The 11710-nt window shown below is 38.8% G+C and overlaps 1 protein-coding gene across 1 annotated transcript; it reads left to right on the forward strand.

The window, feature by feature from the left end:
* Window positions 1-1309: 1309 nt before the first annotated feature.
* Window positions 1310-11710, forward strand: LOC116335876 (alpha-N-acetylgalactosaminide alpha-2,6-sialyltransferase 1-like). Its single transcript, XM_039616782.1, has 9 exons — window positions 1310-1323; window positions 1371-1473; window positions 1770-1932; window positions 3444-3606; window positions 7278-7416; window positions 7506-7609; window positions 8036-8119; window positions 9985-10084; window positions 11438-11710. Exons 1-9 carry the CDS (start codon window positions 1310-1312, stop codon window positions 11639-11641), a joined length of 1074 nt encoding a protein of 357 aa, XP_039472716.1. The 3' UTR covers window positions 11642-11710.

Genomic DNA, 11710 nt, shown 5'->3' on the forward strand with positions numbered 1-11710 from the left:
TCTCAGATCACTTGGAACTCCGGCCAAGCAGGTACTTTTTTAGTACCTGGTACCAGGTGCTATGATGTAATTAAAAACCCTGGCGAGTCGAACCGAGTAGGTAATAATGGAAAAGGGGCTAATTCATTTCTATGAACTACCTGCATACTATTGCCAAATGTGTCCAAGGATACATAATGGCAATACCTAATGGCAGTCAGGGTACCATTCCTACAAAGGTCCATGCCTCCCTCCATGGATATGCCTCCCCAGACCATCACTGACCCATCCCCAAACCACTCATGGTGAATGATGTTACAGGCAGTATGTTGTTCTCTTAAGCTTCTCCAGACCCTTTGACGTCTGTCACAATGTGAACCTCCTTTCATTTGTGAAAAGCAAAGGGCAGCAGTGGTGGATTCGGGTATTCTATAGCAAATGCCAGTTGGACTCCACAGTGCCAGGTAGTGGGGATTGGGACCACTAGAGGATGTTGGCCCCTTTAGCCACCCTTATGAAGCATGTTTCTGATTGTTTGGTCAAAGACAGTCACACCAGTGGCTTGCTGGCATTCATTTTGTAGGGCTCTGAGAGTGCTTATACGTTTCCTGCTTACGAAACGGAGCACATACCGGTCCTACTGATGGGTTAATAACTTTCTACAGCCCTGTCCAGCTCTCATAGAGTCAATCGTCAGTGGCCTCCACCTGTAAAACCATTCCTGTTTTGAGTGTTGTGTGTTTTGATTATTTGAGTATATTATTCAACTAAATTGTGTAAATAAAGTCTTTGAAAGTAATCCAACGGGTCCAGGATTGTTTGTGTCTTTCACCTCTCAGTATTTCTTTTGTTCTTTTCTTCCCAGGGTGCAACATGAGCAACTGGCTGCAATCTTCCAGCTACAGAAAGAGAACAAGGAGACTTTTGGGGAGGCGTCAGAGGGAGACATAGAGGAGCAGCTCCGACTCTGAGACCCCTGTTGTGTCATAGATGCTCACTACGACTTTTTATTCTTAAAAACTACTAAAAAACTTCTCCATTACACCAAATGAACTTTTTTGCAGTATTCAACGTGGCTGGACAGTGCTCTCCCAATTTTCTGATTTATTGTGTTTTACTGCTTTGTTTTTGTTGTTCTGACCACCTGTCATCCACATGAAGGGAAAACCAAACTAGAGTGGATCAATTCTCACACTGAGCAGGTTAATATATGAATGAATCCTAAAAGAAATTAAAGAAATGCTTTTTATTTTAGTTTTGAAATATATTGCAAATATAAGTGATATAAACCCTGAGTTACATTTGTTTCTGAAGTTGGTTGTGTAATAAAATGGTAAATGGGCTGTATTTATATAGCGCTTTTATGGTCCCTAAGGACCATGGTCCCTAAGGACCAAGACTCCAATGCCTCTCCTCTACAGAGGAAATTTCACAAAGCTTCCTCAGTGGGATTTTGATGATGTCTATAACCAGGATGCCCCACCTAGACCAACAGTAAGCATGCTAAGACACAATATGACAGAAACAGTACAAATGTAGTAATTAACTTGATGGGCGTGGGCTGGTAACACTGAAGTGTGCTCAGCCATGCAGTCAGTCTGTTGCCTCTGCTGTAACTGTCCTGTATTTTCTGTTTAACTGGCTTTCTTAACTACTTTAATTAAAATACATATTTCTTAATCATTTCTCAAATTTCTGTAACTGTTGAGTTTGTTGTTTCCTCGGGTGTATAAAGCTTTCACAAAATCATTTTAACCGATTTCATGATTTAATATTTCTGTGATTATCAGACATGTGCCCAATCACTGCGAAACTCTCAGGATGAGAACTTCAAGACGGCTTTTCTTCCCAACATACGTTTGTTTCTGCACAAGGACAACATTAACATGAGCGAGTGGAATCGCCTTTCACATTTTAACAATCCTTTTGGGTTTATGGAGTTCAAGTATGATGGTATGTGTTTGTGAAACTGATGCCAGATTAAATATCAGTATATGCGTGAGGCTGATCAGAAAGAAGTAATTTTTTTTCCTTCCAATTCCTGACTCCCAGTATCATGATAAAAAGCCAAAGACACACAACAATGAAAGACCTTAGTGGTGAAAAATATTATGGCACCTTTAAGAAGTGTTTTTTGCATCATACACAGTTTTCTATAGTAAAAATACACTAATCCAAACATCACAGTGACAAAGGTCCTGTTGAAACAGGTCAATGCTCACCAAGGATTAATTAAATAATGAGTTAAAGCAGTGGTTCCCAAAGTGGGGGGTGCAGAGCCATTGCAGAGGGGTGCGGTATGAATAAAAAAAGAAAAAGAATTCTTGGACAACGCTAGCATAATGGACAGGTTTTTGATGGAGCTCCAAACAAATACAAAGCAGAGGATGAAGCAATGCCAAATATGCTTCCAAACCAACTTCCTTCCAAGCCAAAGACTAGAAAACATGATGAAGCATAGCTTGCCTTTGACTTCACCTGCACTACGGCGGTGCCAACGTATGTATCCCTTATCCCCCTTTACAGGGGATAAGGGATACAAAAAGTTTGGGAACCGCTAAGTTAAGGAAAGTAAAGTTTGAACTTGTATTGAGAGACATGAAATTATTCATACAACACTAAATTAAGATACACTCACTGGTCACTTCATTAGGGACACTTATTAGACTGCTGTTTAATGCAAACATGTAGTCATCCAATCACAGGCAGCAACTCAATGCATTTAGACATATGCACATGGTGAAAATAATCAAGTTTTTCCATAAATGAAAAGATATTTTTTGTCATCAATAAGTCAAAGATTATGTTCTTATGTGAAAATTGAAATGGAATAACTTCATGTGTGTGTGTGTGTGTGTGTGTGTGTGTGTGTGTGTGTGCGTCTATGTGGTATGGATGGACAGTTGACCTGACACAGTACCTGGGCTCCGGGGACATTTCGACATTTAGGTGTGTGTGTGTGTGTGTGTGTGTGTGTGTGTGTGTAATCTTAAAATCAAAATTTTAAGACAATTTACGACAATAAATAAATAAATTGTAGAAGGTAGAAACAAGCTTAAAAAGAATCATCCAAAAAAGACAAAATATCCAGGAAGTGGCAGTTCTCTGGCTGAAAATGCCTTGTTGATGTCAGAGGTCAGAGGAAAAGGGTCAGACTGCTTTGAGCTGATAGGAGAGAAAAGTAGCTCAAATAATCTGGATACCTTGTTACAATCAAAGTATGCAAAAGTGCATTATAGCCTCAGGAACCTGAGGCTATAATTCACACAGACTCAACGAAACCAGAAAAGACTGGACAACATTGTAAAAACACTGCCAAATGGTGAACAGTCCCATTTGTCTTCTCAAACTAACAGTTGTTCAGGATTTATCAGTTTCATCGGCTCAGTTAGACTCCTAACTGTAAATAAATCCAGATTCACCAGCTCAAGTATATGTACTCATGTGTTTCTATTCATTTGCAGATGTGATGGCTTCAGTGAAGCTGATTCCAAAGCCAAAAGAGCCACTGCTCCTCCTAAAACCAGGTGGTGATGGCTGTGTTCACTGTGCTGTGGTGGGTACTGCAGGAATTCTGAATGGCTCAAAAGTGGGTGCAGAGATCGATGCTCATGATTACGTTTTTCGGTACGTAAGAGCTACAAAACTTACCTGTTGTTAATGGTTGTTAATGTTCTCTGAACTGAAGGGTATTTTAAATATCAAATATTCTTATCTCATTGCCATTTGATGCAGAGCACAGCAATCACTTAGGTTTGATGTAATCTCTAGGGATATCTAACATTTAAAAATACCACATAAATAAATAATACACCTTTAGGATCAAGTTAAATAAAGTTGTTGAAAGTATCACACAGAGTGTGTTTTTCTACTTTGGATCAGCATAACATACACTCTCCAGGGACTTTGTTTCCTGTGTGGTTATAACTAATTAAACCTAAAAACACAACATCTGTCGAGATGTCAAGGCGTGTGTATGCTGGAATAATTGGTGGCAGGGTTGAGCTCATCCAGTTTTAACAGATCTATAGTGATCTGACAAATACTTTTAGGATTTATTATTTGAAATTCACACTGGAAAAATATACAATATCTAAACCTGACTCAATGTGAAAAAGTAACTGCCCCCTCAAGTAACTCTTGACAGCAAGAATTGCAATCACATGTTTGTGGCAACAGGAATTTTGCCCCACTCTCCTTTGCAGAATTGTTTTAATTCAATCACACTGGAGAGTTTTCACCCTTAAAGGTTGTTTAAGGTCATGTCAAAGCAGTCCAGATTCTGTCTAGGCAACTCAACAAACCTGTTTTTTTAGTTATTCATGGGTGGACTTGCTGCATAACCCAAGTGCTTGAGTTTCAGGGCACAAACTTTTGGCTGGTCATGCTCCTTTAAGAGTTTCTGGATGCCATTTTAATAATACAAGTCCTCAATTCCTCACAGTGTTACTGGAAGCCAAGGTAATCCCATCCAGAGTAAGCATCTGGTTAGATACCATATTTCTAAGATTTTTATGGCCGAGTACAATGACCTCAGTTTGATCTGAATTTAGAAGCAGAAAATTAGAGGTCATCCAGATCTTTATATGTTTAAGATATTCCTGTAGCTTAACTAACCTGTGTCTGTTATCTGGCTTCATGGATAGATAAAATTTGGTATCATCTGCATAGCAGTGAAAATGTATACTATGTATTCTCATAATACTCCCCAAGGGAAGCATGTATAATGTAAGACTGTGACACACGACCCACACACAGACCCTTCTGCATTTGCCAGTTCAATAGTGCTGTATTTAAAGATGTGATTTTTCCCTGAGGTTTCTGGCTCCTGCCCTAGACGCAGCCACTCTGTCACTCTCGTTGTCATCCGCTTCTTTTCACTGCAAGACATAAGAAAGGTCTCTCTCATCAAAACAGTTCTGTGCACCTGTTCCTCCCCTCCTCCGTGCCGCACCTGTGAGCTCACTGCGTCACCCCTCAGGCCAAAGACCACGCCCCCGCCACAAAGACCAATTATAATCTCCTTGTTATAGCACAGAATGCTGTGCTGCCATGATTAGTGCCTCTGTGCTGTCTTTCAGTCCAGCTTTGTCCAGCCACTGGACCCAAGAAAGAGGAGGGAGACGAGGAACCATCATGGAAGGACAGGCCCCTGCACGGTATGTACCACCGGCAGATAGAGGAGGTGGCTGATATCCAGAAATCCTACCAGTGGCTGGACAAAGCTGGACTGAAAGACAGCACAGAGGCACTAATCATGGCAGCACAAGAACAAGCTCTGACTACAAGATCCATAGAGGCTGGGGTCTATCACACCAGGAAAGACCCCAGGTGCAGGCTGTGTAAAGATGCCCCAGAGACAATCCAGCACATAACAGCAGGGTGCAAGATGCTAGCAGGCAAGGCATACATGGAACGCCATAACCAAGTGGCCGGCATAGTGTACAGGAACATCTGTGCCGAGTATAACCTGGAAGTCCCAAGGTCAAAATGGGAGATGCCCCCAAAGGTGGTGGAGAATGACCGAGCTAAGATCCTGTGGGACTTCCAGATACAGACGGACAAAATGGTGGTGGCTAACCAACCGGACATAGTGGTGGTAGACAAACAGAAGAAGACGGCCGTAGTGATTGATGTAGCGGTTCCGAATGACAGCAATATCAGGAAGAAGGAACACGAGAAGCTGGAGAAATACCAAGGGCTCAGAGAAGAGCTCGAGAAGATGTGGAGGGTGAAGGCAACGGTGGTCCCCGTGGTAATCGGAGCACTAGGTGCGGTGACTCCCAAGCTAGGCGAGTGGCTCCAGCAGATCCCGGGAACAACATCGGAGATCTCTGTCCAGAAGAGCGCAGTCCTGGGAACAGCTAAGATACTGCGCAGGACCCTCAAGCTCCCAGGCCTCTGGTAGAGGATCCGAGCTTGAAGGATAAACCGCCCGCAGGGGCGAGATGGGTGTTTATGTGGCCTTCAGCTCCACATAACACTATCATTTCAAATAAACGTCATGCACTGACTGACACATGTTACTGGGTGCTACAGTTTCTCACTGACCGCCCTCAAGCTATCAGACTGCAGACTGGGCAAGAAAACATCATCCATTGTAGAGTCAATACCCCCTTTTGTATGCTCTGTACACATAACTGTCCATCTATCCATAACAATAACACCACTGTAAGGTTGCAGTTAATACAAGTCATTGGATGCATGATTGACAAAGAGAAAAGAGGAAGAGGAAACACTTAAATACGTGAACCAGGATGAACCAGGATATTGCCTAAATGTCAGTGCACCGCACCCACATTTAGGCAACACCCAATTTGCAAATTTAAATATCATGTAATAAAAATAAAAATGGAACTTTGTAGTCATATTTACACTTAACAACCTTCAATTATCCCCATGGAAGAGAAGAGAATAGAAGAGAAGAGAAGAGAAGAGAAATTTCATGCTGATAGAATTGATCCTCTCCATATATTATATGATCATAATGAAATGCGTGGAGGAAAAACAAAAGCAAAAGCAGTAACCACGAAAAATTGTATAAACTGACTAACCATAAGACACAGACAGACTTGGCATGAAGGGGAACAAGCATAAACAAATTAAGTACTATAAATAACAAACTCCAGGACACTAGAAAAAAAAACATATTCAGGAACTACGTAGAATGTAAATCATCTTATACTTTCAAAGCAACATATAAGTCTAGAACCATAACTCAAAATATTGAGCCGAGAGTGTAAAAATGATGGAAGTTTGTTTCAGCCACTGAGAAAAGGAAAAAAAGTGCCAACTGTGCCAAGTGTATTACTAACTTAGTAATTGATTTCAGTTAAGTAGGTACATTTTGATTTACTAACATAAAATTAAGGTTATATTTGGAGGTTAGTGTTAATGTAAGTGTTGGTCTGAGACTTACTAACTTGAAATGCTGATAAAATACCTCAAAGTTATGGATGGGAATCAAGAACTGGTTCATGTAGAGAGCTGGTTTCTAGTAGCCCAATTCCTTGGAATTGTTAGGAACTAAAATCAGCTCATTTTAGTTTGTCTGTCAGAACAGCAAAATAGTGGTGCAATCTGCCAGCGTAAACATTAGGTTTTTTTTAATGCACGACAAAAAAATAAAAAATAAAAAAAATAAAAATACTTGCACAAAGGCTGCTATATAACAGAAACTAAGGAAAAGCACGATAAGAAGAAAGGTATATCACACTTCCTTCAATTTGAATGCTGTTGCTTGAACTAGTGACTAATTTTTGAAGAGATCAACTGTCTGAATTGTGTTTGTTTGGCAGGATGAACGGTGCCGTTACCAAAGGTTATGAGGAAGATGTAGGAAATAGAACATCAGTGTATGTTCACACAGCGCACTCCATCACTGCATCACCTTATTTTTTTGGGAAGTATGGATACAAATCTGCCCCTCATGATGAGGTAGTAAAACTTACAAGACAACACTGTGATGCTGTTTATACTCTCCACAAACTAAAGAATATTTCTCTCCATAATTTTTCTCTTGGCAGGGAATAAAATATGTGATGATTCCTGAGGGCATGAGAGATTTCCAATGGCTCGAGGGTCTCCTTAAAGGACAGCAGGTCTCTAGTGGTCAATTCAACAAGAAATGGTGATTATCAACTGCATCTAAACGAGTAGTTATGTAATAGTTATTTTTTCTCCTGCTTTGAAAAATCTCAGCTATTGTAATTAGTTTATAGTGTCATTAGACAACTTTTTAAGAGCAGCCTTCACAGCTCAGAGGTGAGAGTGGAGAAAAACTAGAGAAAAATTACCAGCTGTGGTTTGTGTAACTGGTAAAAATCCATAGCCTTCCTCATGGCTCCTACGTGTCACTGCTGAGTGCACCTACAAGTGAGAACACACAGGTTCCTTGTTGTTAGCAAATGCGAACTACAAATGCACTCTGGAAACACCTAAAACAACTTGAGTTGCTATCCACTTTTTCTTTTACCATTTAATGGGCAACTGTATTAGTTTTAATTTAAAAAACTATAAATTATCCCTCCTGTCTTTTGTGTTTTAACCTCACCAGGCCAAGGGAATACTATTCAGGGCAGTACAATGAGAGCCGATTCTACGTTCTACACCAGGACTTCCTCCGATATGTGAGGAACAGGTCAGACTCCTATGACCATCCTGTCCAGACTATTTGTGGCTTAAAATCATTCAACACAGTGCATTACAAAACAGAATTAAATACATTGTTACTGAAGTAAAAACAAAAACAAAACAACAATATTAAAACATCAGATGTTATCCTGAAATAAAGACTGAAAAGATACCTTATGGGAAAAATTAGCAGTTACTTTATTTAACCTCCTAAGACCCGAACTCTTTCATGGCATGCATTTTTATTTTATTTTTTGCTATTTGGGCTGTTTGGGACCTGATGAATGTAAAAACAAAGAATTATCTTTTGCCTGATTTTGTTCTACAAGGGCCTGAGATCCACATATGAGGGCATTGGTTTTAAATTTCGATAGAACAGTGGCAGTATAATGTCCTTGTAAGTGGATATCAGGTCCTTGTAGAGCAAAATTTAGTATTTTGGTCTAAACAACCCAAAATGTGATGTCCACATATGTGGATGCCAGGTCCTACGAGGTTAAATATGGGAATGAAAAACAGATGCTTGTATTTGAAGTTAAATGAGAGTTGCCTGCATGGATAAAAAGATATTATGGATTAAAACAGAGAATTATATTTATCAGATTTCTGGGCCACACAGTCAACATAAAATATTAAATAATTAAACTGTAATAAATGCAGCAATGAGATATTTGCAGAGGCGTCGGGGGGCACTGGCCACCCTCCAAAGTTTACTGGCCACCCCAGTTGGGAATTCTAGTCAATTAGTCAGTTAAAACATATTATGGATTTCAAAATCTTATTTGGTTTCTGTATCTGCCTATTTTCAGTGATATCAACTTTAATAGCAGGAAATTAACCAGACATAATGCTTTTCTCTCTTTTTTGCCATCTTTTTCAAGTAACAAATATTTGATTACAGCATAAAATTCTGTCTTTAGTATGCCACCCCAAATTTTTTAGTGGCTCCCACACAGTGTTGGGGAGAAAGGGAATACATGTACCGACGTTAGTATTTAAAATACAAAATATGAGTAACTATATTCCGTTACAGTTACCGTTTAAAAAGGTGGTATTAAGAATACAGTTACTTTGTTGAAATAAATGGATTACACGGTGATCTTTTCCTGTTTCATATGTTAGGCTATCCCCTCTCTATTTTTGGTAATTCCACGCCGGTGAAAACCCAAACAAAATACGCATTAAGAGGATCTAATGTCTGTGTCTCAATCTCGGGGCCCATGTCACCTCTACTTGCGGCCCCCATAATGACGTGACGAAATATTTTTAGAAATTATTGTTCAAAAAATTATTTAATATGAAGGCAATAGACAGAGTGTTACAGGCATAGCCCTAAAAAATGTGGCCTCATGGGCAGTGTAGCTCAGTTGTAAGTAAGCTATTAAGACTCGATTGTACACTGTGTTGTGTTTTCCTCCGAAACAATAAGTTCTGTTGGAGCAGTCATTTTATATTAAGATTTAAAAATCTAGTTGGTGTTGGTATGGCGAGTAGCCTTCAGTAATAGTAATAAATCCCACAGCAATAGTACATTCATGTAGTTGTAAAAGGAATGATAACATATTAAGTAATCCAGAGTATTCAGAATACGTTACTCTTGTTGAGTAACGTAACAGAATACGTTACAAAGTACATTTTGGGGCATGTATTCTGTAATCTGTAGTGGAATATATTTTAAAAGTAACCTTCCCAACACTGCTCCCACATGCCCCCCTCAAAAAATGCTGGAGGTGCCCCTGTATATTTGGATCATTTACAGCCTTTCATGAAGCAGTTTTAGCTAAATAGTCAGTTTTGAGGTTTTAGATAGATTATTTTAATCTGTTTTGGTTTGGTTTGTTTTCTCTTAAAGCTTTGTTTTTTAATCCACAGGTTCCTAAAGTCACCTAATCTGAATAAAAAATTCTGGCCAATAGTCAGACCAACCAATGGAGCATTCACACTCTTCCTGGCTTTGCATACTTGTGACACAGTAAGTTAATATTACCTATAAATTTCAGTGTGAGAAGTATTGGTTTCCACACCTATACATTAAAAAGCACATAATACAGAGACTGACTGTGTAAACAGAAGAAAACCTCAAAGCAGCTCTCTCATGAAAAGAAACTATTCAACACACCTTTTCTGCAAACTAGATACAATATGAATGTTACAGTCTTTAAATATTTCTGTACAAATGCTACTCTGTTTGCGTTGTAGAAAGCTTTGCATTGTTCATTTTGCTTTACAATCTAATACACCAATGTCTGTAAATCTTTACAACGGCTATTTAACAGATCAGTTTAATATTATTAATATCATTAATGTCAACGTTTTTCTCAAATATTTCATACTAGTTTGTAGTGTCTTTCCATTAGTTTCCTTGAACAGCATCAATACAAGCATTTACAGAGCAAGAGAATTGCATAATTGCACAACATCAGTCAATCATCAATAACTTGTAGGACTAAATGGAAAATGACATCCTGAATTCAACATCCTTCACCCCACCAGTGGCTCCAGAAATTCTCCCCATGAAATTCCTGACAGTATCATGACCGTCATTTTTTTGATATATCAAGATACAATAGAAAATTATCTGGACTGTGTCAGATCATAAAATTACGTAAATAAAAACTGAACAAAAACACCACATAACAGATTAGGCCATATAATAATTTATTCAACATGATTCGGTACCTTGTAGAATCATCTTTAGCAGTAGTAACTTACAGTTTCTTACATTGTCGTTGAGAAATTTTGTCCCACTCATCTTTTGCTAGGATTTCTTTATGCACAGCTCTCTTGAGATCCCACGACAGTACTTCCATCAGGTTTAGATATGCACGTTGACTGGGCCATTGCAACACCTTGATTTTTAAGCCATTCTGTTGGCTTGTTGTTATATTTGCCACTACTGTCCTGTTGCTGATCAAAATACAGCCAGTCTTTAAGTGTTGGACAGATGACCTCTCAATTGACCGTTAATTACTTTGGTATACAGAGGAATTCGTGTTCAACTAAATGATTAAAAATCTCCACTCTGGATTTTTCTGCCCAAAAGCACAGTGTTTCTGAAGTCTTGTGGGTCATTCACAAGCAATTGTAAATTAAACTGTGCTGCTATGTTCTATTTAGAGAGGAGAAGCAACCATCAGTCTTCTGTAACTGTGCTGTCAATGACTTTTATTAATTATTATTTTATTAATTATTTTATTAATTATTATTATGACCTATTATTATTATTATTGTTGTTGTTGTTGGGAACTGTATTATTGTATTCTGCAAACTATCTCTTAAAAATTGCTATACTAAAAGAGTTTTTTCTCTCTTTCTGTATCCTCAGGTGGATGCATATGGGTTAATGACTGATGACTACATGAAATACTCCAACTACTATGTTCAGAAGTACATTAAAACTAAAGTAATTTTCTATTCCAACCATGACTACAATTTGGAGAAGAATACATGGAAAGACCTTCACAACAGAAAAATAATAAAGCTGTATCAAAGAACGGAGCCAGAATCAGGGACTGAAAAGCCAAAGTAACACTGAGTCCACCCGTAAGGATAAAACCTACACCACTGATGATATTCAAGAGCCATGTCAGCAAGCACA

Source organism: Oreochromis aureus, linkage group 8, assembly GCF_013358895.1.
Source record: "Oreochromis aureus strain Israel breed Guangdong linkage group 8, ZZ_aureus, whole genome shotgun sequence".
In the NCBI taxonomy this organism is placed as follows: domain Eukaryota; kingdom Metazoa; phylum Chordata; class Actinopteri; order Cichliformes; family Cichlidae; genus Oreochromis; species Oreochromis aureus.